Here is a 12572-nt window from a genome sequence, read left to right as displayed (position 1 = left end):
TTATGTAGTAGAGTGATCAATAAATTAGAGGCAGGTGTGTGTAAAGAGCATTCACTGTCATTTTTCCTACCCACAACTAGACTTAGAAAATTTGGGGTTGGGTCCTTGGAGAAAATGAGACCCAGACATTTTTCCACAATTAGCTTTAATTCATTGCTGTCCTTATAACTACCAGCCTACTTCAAAGCTGGCCTCCAGTGAACATAATCTACTGGGAACTTCCCAACATTTAGTGCCAGAATGCTTCAACAGGTTCATATGAAAGTTAGTCCTCGAAGTCCCCAAAGACCCAACCTAGTCTAGACTCATTATGCTCTAGGGAAGTTCAAGAACTCTGACAGGTAAGAATGTACTAAAGCAACCTTAAAATACCTGTTCTGGCAATCATCCATACTCACGTTTTTTAAAAGAAAATGATGTTGCCCATTCATAGTTCAACTTGCCATCCCGTGTTGCCAAGCAGATTATTCTCAAATGGGCATGAAAAGAGCATAGGAAGATAAACATTTAATATTACACTATGAATGCAAAGTATTTTAAATAAATATTTTAATTCTATTGTTGGCATTTACAAGTAGAAAGCATACAGTATGTTACAAATATCAAAATGTGAAAAATATGAATGTTACATAAGTAACAAATGTAAAAAAAGTATTTTCTTACCTTCCCTGAAAGTAAGAAAACTATTCACTATAGGAAAATATCAGTATCAAAAACACAGTTTAGGTGTAAAAAAGTTTTCACACCGTATTTAAAAAATGATCTACAAAATGATAGAAAGTAAGAAGTGCTGAAGTTCGACTTTATATAAATTATAAAAACTGGGTACTTGGGATAAATACTGAATGGTGGAAAATAAGTCCAATCATAGGCTTTCTTTAGGTCAATTCTTTAAAAATTTAAAAGCATAGAACATTTTTCAATAAATAACTTCTAAAAGAATCTCTGAGAAGAGCTGCTGAGAATATCATTCAACAGGAGAAGGTGGCAGTGTTCTGAGGATAACACGCAATCATCTCATTCCTCATGGAAACATGATGAAAGTCAGACCACAGTTGTTTACCAAAATAGAAAAAGATTCAGAAATTTTAACAATTTTGTAAGAAGTTCTAAAGTGCCGAACAAAATGACTTAATTTTAGTACCCACTGTCGTGTAAAACTGACTCAGATTTTCAGGCATTTCTGAGCAACATCAAATATGGAATCTATAATTCAGAAAAGTGTTAATACTTAGTCTTTCATTCAAGGGTAGGAAGGCTCTTTTCTACACTTTACAAGGATGGGTTAAACCTCAAGGATCTTGCAATGCAAAACATAACAATAATACTACAATGGAAACAATACACATACCCCACTGGGAAAGCACTAGATCATTTCTGCAATGGCAATGGTATTAATTTTAAAATCACAAATCAAACATTGGTAAATAAGGAAAAATTTTCCAAACGCTGCATGCCACATAACTAGTTACAAAATACAATGCATGCAGGAAAATAAATTCAACCAAGCGTATTTAAATTAAAGAGTTGTTTTGAGTCTGTTTCAGCAGCATTGTGGTTATTATTTTTAAAAGTTTCCCTCCACCACTAGTCCATACTGGCCTGTTTTGCAAATGTGACCCACCCTAGTCGGCAACCTTACAATGGTCTGAGTGTTTCTCATTTCCATTTTTTAATAATGCCAGTACATAAAGTTCACACATACTGTTCTGCTTCCCCATCTTTGGGGACTGGCTTAGTCGTCCCACTTTTGCCTTCTTCATTTGCTGCTGCTTTTTCTGGAAGAGATGCCAAATCTTTAAAAACATCTACATAATGGCCAAAGCCAGGGCCCCAGTTTAAAAGGTTGTCCCAGTTGAAATTCCCTGCTTGCTGCCCAAGCTTCAAGGGCAGTGTGTTGTCAGCAACCCCCGCAGCTGCTGCCTGTGTGCCCACAGGTCCTCCCTCGGCCCTGCGGCCGTGGTATCGCCTAGGCTTCAATCTGGCTCCATAATTATCTTCATCATCTGCATCAGATTCATTAACTTGAGATAATTTGGGCATCCTGGAAGTATAGATCATTGGCTTTTCCCTGTCATATTCCATTTCTGAGCAAGTGAAAGACTCATGTGAGTCACTATCAGAAGAAGATTCTGGAGCTGGAATGCCATCTGCTGGGTTCCTTGTTCTGGACAATGGCCTTCTGCAGTCCTCTTCTGAAGAAGACCTTCCATGATCTGCACTGCAGATACTCGGGTTTCTAGGGCGAGGGGTGTTGAGACGCTCCACCTCCTCAATTGAGAGTCCTACTGGAGGAGAAGATTCCAGAGGAATCTGCCCAATCGGTTGCTTTAAGCGACTCCCTGGTCTAGAACCATGCGATACCATGGCCTGAGGACTCTTGCTTCTCCTTCCCAGCCTTGTGGCATAGTTGAAAATTCCAGGTTGGCAGGCATCACTATGCATTTCCAAGGTATTTCCATCTTTGACAGGAAGATGCAATTCCCTGGCTGGGCTGTTCCTATAAAAAGTAGAGGACTTGGAGAAAGGGGCTGGACTGTGTCGAGACAGAGGGTTGGGAGTTGGGCAAGCTGAGTGGCTTAGGGAACTGGTTCTTAAACCTTGACTATACGAAGGCTGGTACGTCAAGCTGCTTGCTCCTAAGGGCATGGGGGACTGCCTGGCAAAACCCAGGGGACTGTGCCTCTGGATAGAAAACTTCGGTGTGTGGCTGCGGAACTGCTTGTAGTGTTGGATGATGTCCGCATCTGAAGGGGCAATGCTGCTGGCATTGTCAATGTCATAGTGCTCTATCTCCTGCTCCGGGGAAGCCAGGGGGGCACTGGGGATGGTTTCTGAGTTGTGAGGAATATCAGTCTCATCATAGATGAGGTACGGGTTTTCTCTTTCAATGATGTCTGGCTTAGGGTTGCCTTCAGGCTGCTTTCTCACAGTCATGTCATCCCCATAAGGGGGGATGTTGTCTGGATCATCAAAAGCAACGTTCTCACTTCCCTTTTTCTTCTTCTCCTTCGGTTTCTTCTCCTCTTTGGGATTTTTGGCCTTCTTTCCCCTGCACTGGTTACACAGAATCAAGCTCAGGACCAGGAGGGCCAGCACTGTTGCACAGCTGCCCACGATGGCAGGCACAGCCCACAGAGGCAGGGTGATCTCTTCAGGGCCCTGACTCAGAACACAGACATGTCCCCCAGGACTTCCAGCTTTGCACACCCTCCCCTGAGGACAGAGAACACCAAGACAGGCCACCACCGTCTCACAGGTCCTCCCCGTGTGTGACTCGGGGCAGTTGCAGGTGAAGCCAGAGTGCAGGCCTGGTTCACAACTGCCACCATTCTGACATGGGTGAGAGGCACAGTCTCCAGGAGGAACACACCTGTAGGCATACCACTGATTAATGCACAGTAAGTCACCCCAGCACGGATTGCTGGCACAAATGTTCGGGCCACGACAACCAATCTTCACGGAGGGATCCGTCTTAGAGATGGAGGCCAAGCTATGCTTCCCGCTAAAAGGAAGACTTTCTGCACCATACATCATAGAAGCAATGCAGCCATCAAAACCTGCAGGGGGTGAAGAAGCAGTAAGGCATTTCAGTGAAAACAAAGGCTGAAAGCACTGCGCTAGTGGGATCTGCGAACGAGAAGCTTCACAGTCACATCATGAGAGCTTAGAAACCCCAGTCTCCAAGCTATGATTGACTTCAAAGGCAATAAATCTGTGCATCTTAGAACACATCTTAGCAAGATGTGTAGGATTTCTACAAGAATATGGAGATGATTGCTCAGATCTTGCTTATGCTGATGATTTATGAATGAGTCAGGCTAGATTTTCTTTTTCTCTCATGTTTAATTTACTTCATCACCTATTTGTTTTATTTTCATGTCTGTATACAGAGAATTGCATACATAGAAATAAATTATTTAAAAATACTTATAAAGAACAAAAAGTAGACCAATAGTTTCAATCATTAGATCATACATTCTCAATGGGGGGGATATTGCTCTCAAGGAGTTGAACACAGGTTCTTAGGGGACAAAAGAAAAGCCTTACTTATAACAATGCTCTGTGGGCATCCAAAGGGCAAATACAGAGTATACTATGGCATTAACGTTTCAAGATGTGAGGGTGGTAGTGAAAAGATCTAAAACAGCTCCTCAAAGGATCATTTTTTCCATATTGAGAAGCATTTAGTTAGTCTTGAGTGTGTTGATACTGTTAATGTTCCCACCCCAGAACCCAAGAATCTGTTTTGACACTAACAAAAGAACATGATTTACACTGGCTTGTTCTCTTACAACATCCAAATGAATTATTATCCATGTTCTAGAATAAGCAAAATAATTAAGAATGACTTATGACCTGGACTTTGACTTTTATGCCTTAATTCCATTATTCTTCCACATTTTTCAATTTTCTTACTGGGAGCATCACTCCATCCTAGAGACATTTCCATCCCTGATACACTTTCTCCCTGAGCTGCTGTGCTACCTTCTGCTTTTCCTTCTATGACTCAGTATCCTGTCTCGTTGTCCTCTAAACAACCATTGATTCTTAAGAATTACTCAGGTAAGGCCTTCGGCTTTCTTTTCACTGAGCACATCCATGCCCAGTACTTCAATTACCTGCTTGACACTGATAACTCTTAATATTTATTTCCAGTTAAAGTCAACTCCCAATTTTGGTCTCTTTACCCACAGGTCTTTCTAAAGGTCCTCCAAACCCAAACTGTCCCAAACCAAAATCTTGGTATTTCCCATAGACATGCTTCTTTTTGTACTGCTCTGCAGTTTCCTAGCCTTCCCTTTGTTGAAAGTCAGAACTTTCTTGAATTTTACCAAAATATCAACAGTTTGTTTGATTTCAGTGCCCGCGATATCTCTACTCTCCCCACTTCTCTTCTACTACCACAATTAGTCAAAGCTCACACAATACCTTGCGCTGCTCTATCCGCCCAGCTAATTTATTTACATAATAAGTAAGTCCACTACTGTCTTCCTCCAAAGCATTTTCCATGCTGTATTCTGAAAGATCTTTAATATGACTGCACATCTAGCCTTGACACTCCAAGGATTCATTTGTTTTAAGTAACTTCCCACTGTTCTGAGAATAAGACCAAAACTGCAACATGGTCTAGAGGCTCTACTTCATTGTCCAACTTCATCCTTTACCTGTGATGTCAGCCTGCAATGTGCTGGGCTCTGTGACCTTGACTTGGTCTACTTCCTTTTGTTTGTTTCTTTTTTTAGTGTCTGTCAATATAATGTTTCATACTCTCCCATCTTCTTCTTCATACTTCAGATTTACGTACAAATGTCAGTTTCCCAGGGAAGTTTCCCTTTCTTCTGTTTTGACAATCTCTTACAATTCTATTTTCTTCCTTCATATTAATTATCATAGTTAAAAATAATACATTTACTTGTAAAAGGATCCAATTGATGTTTGTCTTCCTTCCTGGACCATGAGTTCTATAAGGAGAGTGGCTATTTATTTAGCCCACCATTGTACTCCTAGTGCCAAGTATAAGGCTCTGTAAAAATCTGTCATGTGAACAAACAAATGAATGAGTAAATGAAAGAATGTATGAACAGATGCTTGGTGGACCAGGAAAGCATCAATGTACATGGTCTGAGTTTTGAGCTGGGTGGAACAAATGCAAATGGCTTAAGAATGTGACGGCCAATAATTTATTACAAACCTAAAGATAATTATGATCATCTTAGACTATTCATAATGGATTTTATCAGAAATCCAAGTACCTTTAGAGAAACAATTTTACCTTTTCTTGGTGACTAATCAACACAAGCATTTACCTGTTTGAGTATCCCGATGAGCCTGATTGGGTGGAATTCCTCCAAGAGATATAGTGAGCACATCAAGGCCCCCAAAATCCTGGATAGGGTGAATGATATCTCTGTTGTATATTCTGTCGATGGACAATATTGTGGCTGTTCCATTTTTTCCAATTAGAAAAGTATGCCAGTGGCCATCTGCGACATACACTTCAGGAATATTTCTCTCCACTTTCCCAGCAATTCCTGCATCTGATGTAAAATGTACTTTGCCATTCTTAATCTGTAGAATATGTTAAAAAATAATATGCAATTAAATTATGATATGCTTGAATAAAAATAAAATAAAAATGAAATGAAACCTTCAAATATTGATCAATGTAAAGTAGACAGAATAGCTCAAGAGCCTGGCTATATTAAAACACATTTATCTATACTGCCTCTAAAATTTTTGGTAACATATACCTTCACATTTAATAGTTTCAATAGTTTTCATGGTGTTATTATTTATATGCCTAATTTTTCAAGACGCATAGGATTATTTTCCAGAACACATTTGAGAGAATAACATCAGGAAAACCCATTTTAAAATAAGTAAATTATACCATCTTGCGATTACTTATATTTTAATGGCAATAGCAAGTGTAAAAAAAAATTGGTCAGTTTAGTAAATGTTCTATAATGATCAAACATGGTAAAACTACTTGCAAAAAAGAAAAAAATCAGTGCTTAGTTAAAAATGAAGTGTGGTTGGAAAAATAAAGACAAAAGTACATTGTTTTACCTGTCATATGTGACACACTGGAATTTTAGAAAAAATCATGCCTATTATTTAAATCATTTATTGAGATGAAAGCTATGGTGAATAAAGGGTGAATTCTTTATAATAAGGTGTCTGGGCAAGTCTTCACCTTGGCTGTCCTTATAATTTATCTAAAGGATATTTGGTTTCTTTTACTTTGCCTGGTAGAACATTAGGTAATAGGATGCTATGCTCCTACGTCAATTTTCAGCTACCAAGTTTCCAGTGTTATCAGTAGACACTTTAGAACATGAAATAATTTATGAGGCAGGATGAACATTTGGTTCAGGGAGCATAATCCCTTCTCACTGCCAGACCGAGCTGGTGCCTCAGCCCGGGGATGAAGTGGCACTGCGTCTCAAATGACAGGAATGAAAGGATGGATCAGTTTGTTTTGTCACTCAGATAGAATACTGTTTTGACATGCCACAAACACATCTGGTGAACTAAAATACCAGTGTCATTTTACTTTGTGGAAAATATGCCAAGTGCATTTACTACATTATTCATATTGTAATATTTTATTAAAGTAGCCTCTCTCAACAATAATATATTGCCAAACAGAGATAGGAAAAAAAAAGGATGACAATAACATTTCATCAAAGGACACCGTCTCATGAATACACAGTAAAAACAGCTCCTCTTTGGTTATAGTCAGTCTCCTTTCTGGGAAGAGCCTTCTCGCAGTTCTGTGTTTCTCTTCCACTTGATCACACACATCATCCTTTCCTTTGACCAATTTCTGAGGAGAGCATCTTTAGACTATCCCATGGAGTGGGGTGAATAACAATCAGTTCCCATTACAACATTCTTAAAGTTTTACTTCTCCCTAGTAGTATTCTACCTAACTCTGAGATCCTTCCTAACTTTCAAAACATCATGCCGATTAATTGCTTGGTTTTATTTATTCATGGATTTATTTATTTGTTATTTTCTCATTTATTTAATCTATAGAGCTCCGAATCCCTCATGCCATCTCTGTACAATATACTTAGTCTCAGTTGAAAGCAAAAACAAACAGAGCATACACCAAAACAATAGAACTGATGTGGAATAGAAATAAAGTTCATCAACTGACATTATTACACAGCTCCAAACATGGAGGTATATGGTATGTCACGAAGGAAAAATTTTTGAAACATTTTAAATACAATACAACACAGTTATACACATTTTTCTTTTGCTTTTTTCTCTGATATTTTCTCTAATTTATTTTTTATATGAACAGACCCTATCTATTCTCCATAGCTCCCTTTCTCCTCATATTGCTATTGCTACCCAATCTTGACACTCTCTCCTTGAATTCTGTGGAATCCATTTACTCAACTCTCTTTAATTTTCACAAAATATCTTCTAACTGCCTTCACATGTATGTGTGTGCATGTGTGAGAGAGAGAGAGAGTGAGAGGGAGATGGGCCGGTTCATAATATGCAAAAAGAATATATAGATAGATAGATACACATACAGACACACATATAAAAGAAAAAATTGTCAGAAAGTGGGCCAAAAAAATAAAGAAGGAAACCAGAGGCCTAGGTCACTGATAAGCTTACTGATAAGTAACAGTCCATTCTAACTAACTTACTAGCCTGTATAAGCAGATTGTATTCCTGTCATCAAATAACTTGCCTGCTTACAACAGCTCCTCTCTTCTGTCTCCTTATTAACTATTTTTCTAAAATCTACTTACTTTACTTGCCAAGACCCTCAGTCTCTGAAAAGCTGCTTTTCAAAATTTTTTTCGTAAAAAGGAATGTGCATTTTGGTCTGCATTAGCCATTACTTTTATTCATTAGCATTTACTTTCCCCTCAGGAAAAAATCTCTAAGTGCTTGCTACCAATGTAACACAATCTAGAGAAGCTGCAAGTTGTTGTCCTGTTGGAATGCAAGATTTCATGGTGACAGAAATGGATCCTGACATTCAGTTTCTTTCTTATAGGAGAAAAAATTCTATCTCTGATTTTCTTCAACCACATTGTGTTTTATATCTCTTGGCTTAAAGAGATACTGTACAGAAATATTTCGTATGTCATTTAAATGGCACGAGGACTTGGAAGCAGCTTAAGAGATAATGCACAAACCTCAAAGTCAAAGCCTCTCAATGCTTATAGAAAATGTCTCTTACGGACTGTGAAGGTTTATTTTTTTCTTTACTTCTTTACTTTCTTTGCATGAGATATACTTTACAGTTAAAATTATAAGCACCAAACAATAACACAGCACAATGTCTTATGTGCTTTGTTTTGCAATGGCTTTGTTAGTTCTGAAGCTGGGCTCTTTGTTTCAGCTTGGAGGGAGAGTTATAACCTGAAGAAGTTCTCTTGCACTGGATTAGGGTGGAATTTCTTGGCCTCAACACTATCAACGTTTCAGGCTAGCTAGTTCTTTATTGCGAGGTGCTGTGCTGTGCAGTGAAGCATGCTTAGAGGCAAACCTGACCTCTCTACCCATCAGATGCCAGTTAGCACTGTGGCTATAAAAAATGTCTCCAGACATTGCCAAATGTCCTGGGTGAGAGGGTGGGTAAAATTATCCCCAACTGGAAATGACATGACTACAGGATTTATGAGAATTAAAAAATATTGGCTTTTGTACTACTTATTTAAGCTATGTACATGCAACATAGCCAGAGTTGGCTTGGATGGAGAGAAATTTTAAGAGTATAAAAGATGTAAAGTTTAGAGGTAAACACCTGCTTTTATTTTTCGTATTACATGTGAATTAAACCTAGTAATTTTCTACTAGATTGTTGTTTTCTTCATTAGCTAAGCTTTTAGTAATTTTCAAAATATTGATCTATAAGTGAAAATAATTCAGGAAATTAAAATTATGAGTAGAATTATAATTACAACATAGAAAATAATACTAATAGAAACCAGTCAATGTACCTAAAGAAACTGATGGTTTTAAAAGTGAAGTTTTATTTGGGGGAAAGAAAGCAGAATAATAGTTGAAATTAAGAAAGTTACAAGCAGTGGGAATGCATTATCTAATGAAATTGCTCATCAGTTTAGCATCTCATTTATAGGTGAGAAAAAAAACAAATTATGTAAAAGCTTAATGATAAATCAATACATTATTCTAATAAAATATGATGTTTAAAAACTGTTTATTTAGTACTTATTTGGAAAATATTGCTGTAATTTAACCTAAGAAATTCCAAAGACACTTAATTTCACAGGATTTACCCAGATAAGCTAATTTAATATATGCTCCAGAATAAAGCCAGTAATTTATAAATCCAGATAAACTAATTTAATATATGCTCCAGAATAAAGCCAGAAATTTTTAAATCCTCATTCTGGTCCTGCCAGTTTAGTATATACATATTAGTATTTGGAATAATCCTTGGAGAAAAAATACACTTGCTTTTCAGAGACACATTTCCTTTTTGTTTTATTTTCTTTAAAAGTAGGAAAAGAAGCAATATAAATTTTTATGTGACAAAACAGATTGCAACAAATTCTTTCTATGCTGGCCTATCTAGCAGTGGTCTCCACTCTAAACTAAGACAAAAGTGTTTAGAAACCAACCCATTCAGATCTTTGTTAGTCTGGCAATGCCTGGGGAATAGTTAAGATAGATGATATTGGAGCAGTGCCCAGCACTAGTCGGAACTCCAATGGGTTGTAAAGAAAAGGACAGAAACTATGGGAGAAATGATTGAAACCACGACACAGCAGGCGGTCTAATCAAATGAAGTCACCCTTAGCTTTTATCTTACCTTCACGGTAGTGTAATTGCTGCTTTCTTGGATATGGATTAAAATGCCATTCTCGCTTCTTGTCCTGAATTTTACTTCCAGACTGGTCACACCAAAAGGCTCCAGCATGGCACCCCGTGCACTCTGTCTTAACAAATATTCCCGCTTCTCATTCGGACTCATGAGGTAGTCCAAGCGCCCTTTGCCTTCTAGTGATAAGGCGGTGTCGGGGGTATTAGCTAAACGCCGACACAGAAAGGGAAAAATGAATGCATCCATTTGGCACTTCATAAAGAGTTTTTAGAGGTGATAAAAAAATTATAAAATAGGGCAATAAAATACTGGTTTTGGAAATAATGTGCTCCTCAATTCTCCTCTTGGAAAAGTAATTTCCACTTGTGAATTGTTGTGTAAGTTGATTTTAAATGTTTAAAACCAATTCAGAACCAGGAAATTTACAACATTGTATGTCAGTCATAAATCACTTGGAAAAATTATTCACTATTTTATACATGACCTAAATCATGAATACCTGAAGAGAGAGCTACTTGTTAAAAATATGGAGTTGAAAATGTGTTTACAATGGATTTCACTGTATTTCCATAAATGAGTATATATTTTCATAGTTAAAATGATGTGTGGTCTTTAGTGAGTAGCATGTTAGAAGTTTGGACAAAGAAGTGTGCAACCAATTATTTATGTTTGTAACTCACATCGTTATCTTAATAGTCATGTAGAATTTATCATCATGGATCATCATGTATAAATATAATTTATCATGATCTGATAAAATGTTCAAAATTCTATAGTATATAAGTTTGTTACAAATAATATAGCTAAAGAACGGATATAAAGCAAATGAGTTCAAAAAAGGTTTTAGCATTGACTGGTACACTTTACAAAGTAAATTTTATAGTATATGAATCATTTCAATTTAAAAAAAGAACCTCAGGCATTTCTCAGGCCAGTGACTCATTTGATATCACAGATATAATTGTTTCTAGTTAGTATTTGTTATTTTGAAAAACATCATGCAACAATGCACTATTTTTGTGTTTTGATTTTATCCTAGATAATTAAACACATACTTTCTCCTACTAAGATATTTTTGATTATAGTATACCTTAATATAATCATGAATTTCTATTCATTGTCATATTATAGTAGAATAAAGTTACTATGAAAAAGTGGTTAGATAACTGCAATGATTGAAGTAATAATCACTTATTTGAAAAATGAAACAAGTTTATAAAAGAGACCCTACTAGGGATAGTTAGTAGGATGGACAGTTTGAAATTAGAGAATGCCATATTGTAATGATGGCTTGAAAATCATAGTCTTATTAAGAATAGATTAGGAGCTAAAGATAAATAACTAATAAAAGAATTCAAAAGTAATAATCAAAACCAGTTGCAACAATTGCAAATTAAAATGCAAGTATTACCTTTTATTATAATAAATTATATTGATGTTGTATGATGTTTTAACTTCTGTGTTCAGTCATTTGGTATTTATACTTTAATATCAAATAAAAAATATTCACCAAACAATAATAAGAAAAAAAACCTGAATATAGTTTTAGGCCTTATAAATTGACTAGCATTTCCTATAGGCAAAACAAAAATAATAAAATTTTATACTCATAAAATAGAAGCTGATCATTTATTTAGTAAATAACTCTAAAATGATGTTACTCTTCTTCAGATTAAAAAAAAATTGAAAACATCACTATATTTTATCAATTACTGCCCATTTAATATTTTTAATATTTAGAATGAAAATGTAATTATTTGAATTCAATTACATATTAGGTGCCTATTTTTATACTTTTCATGGTTATTATAATTGCTGATGGAAAATGAAACAGCTTGCATACATTTCTCACAGTATTTCCCAGTCAGTCCTTCTCTGCAGTGACACTGCTGCCATGACCAGTAATCTGTACATGTGCCACCATGCTGGCAGGGGTTACGAGTACAAGCACCTTCTAGCCTAGGACATCTACAAGAAAATAATAACAAATACTTATAAAGCACAAAATAAAATTAGATATAAACTTAGATATAAACCTTATTAACATAGATATAAAATTAGATATAAATTTCTATTAACCTGCTTATTTCATGTACTCACTCCATTGAAACTCAAGTTACAACCACAGTTGGAACATCTAATCCAACTAGAAGTTGTCCTGTAACACATGGCTTGCCTCATTCATAAAGGAGAAGATTAATCAAAATTACATCTTATGCAATAAAGAAAAAAAAAGTGTTAA

At 36.3% G+C, this 12572-nt stretch overlaps 1 protein-coding gene across 1 annotated transcript in view; it reads right to left on the bottom strand.

The window, feature by feature from the left end:
• Positions 1 to 532: 532 nt before the first annotated feature.
• Positions 533 to 12572, bottom strand: part of FAT4 (FAT atypical cadherin 4) — a 189358-nt gene continuing 177318 nt past the window's right edge. The window contains exons 15-18 of the mRNA XM_036922957.2: positions 12174 to 12298; positions 10319 to 10536; positions 5811 to 6072; positions 533 to 3560 (exon numbers count right to left, since the gene is read on the bottom strand). Of these exons, the coding sequence (XP_036778852.2) occupies positions 1696 to 3560; positions 5811 to 6072; positions 10319 to 10536; positions 12174 to 12298 (2470 nt within the window). The 3' untranslated portion in view covers positions 533 to 1695. The remainder of the gene's footprint in view (positions 3561 to 5810; positions 6073 to 10318; positions 10537 to 12173; positions 12299 to 12572) is intronic.

The sequence above is a fragment of the Manis pentadactyla genome, chromosome 5 (assembly GCF_030020395.1).
Source record: "Manis pentadactyla isolate mManPen7 chromosome 5, mManPen7.hap1, whole genome shotgun sequence".
In the NCBI taxonomy this organism is placed as follows: Eukaryota; Metazoa; Chordata; class Mammalia; order Pholidota; family Manidae; genus Manis; species Manis pentadactyla.
Note: the sequence above shows the minus strand (reverse complement) of the source record. Positions and strands in the feature narration are given on the sequence as shown.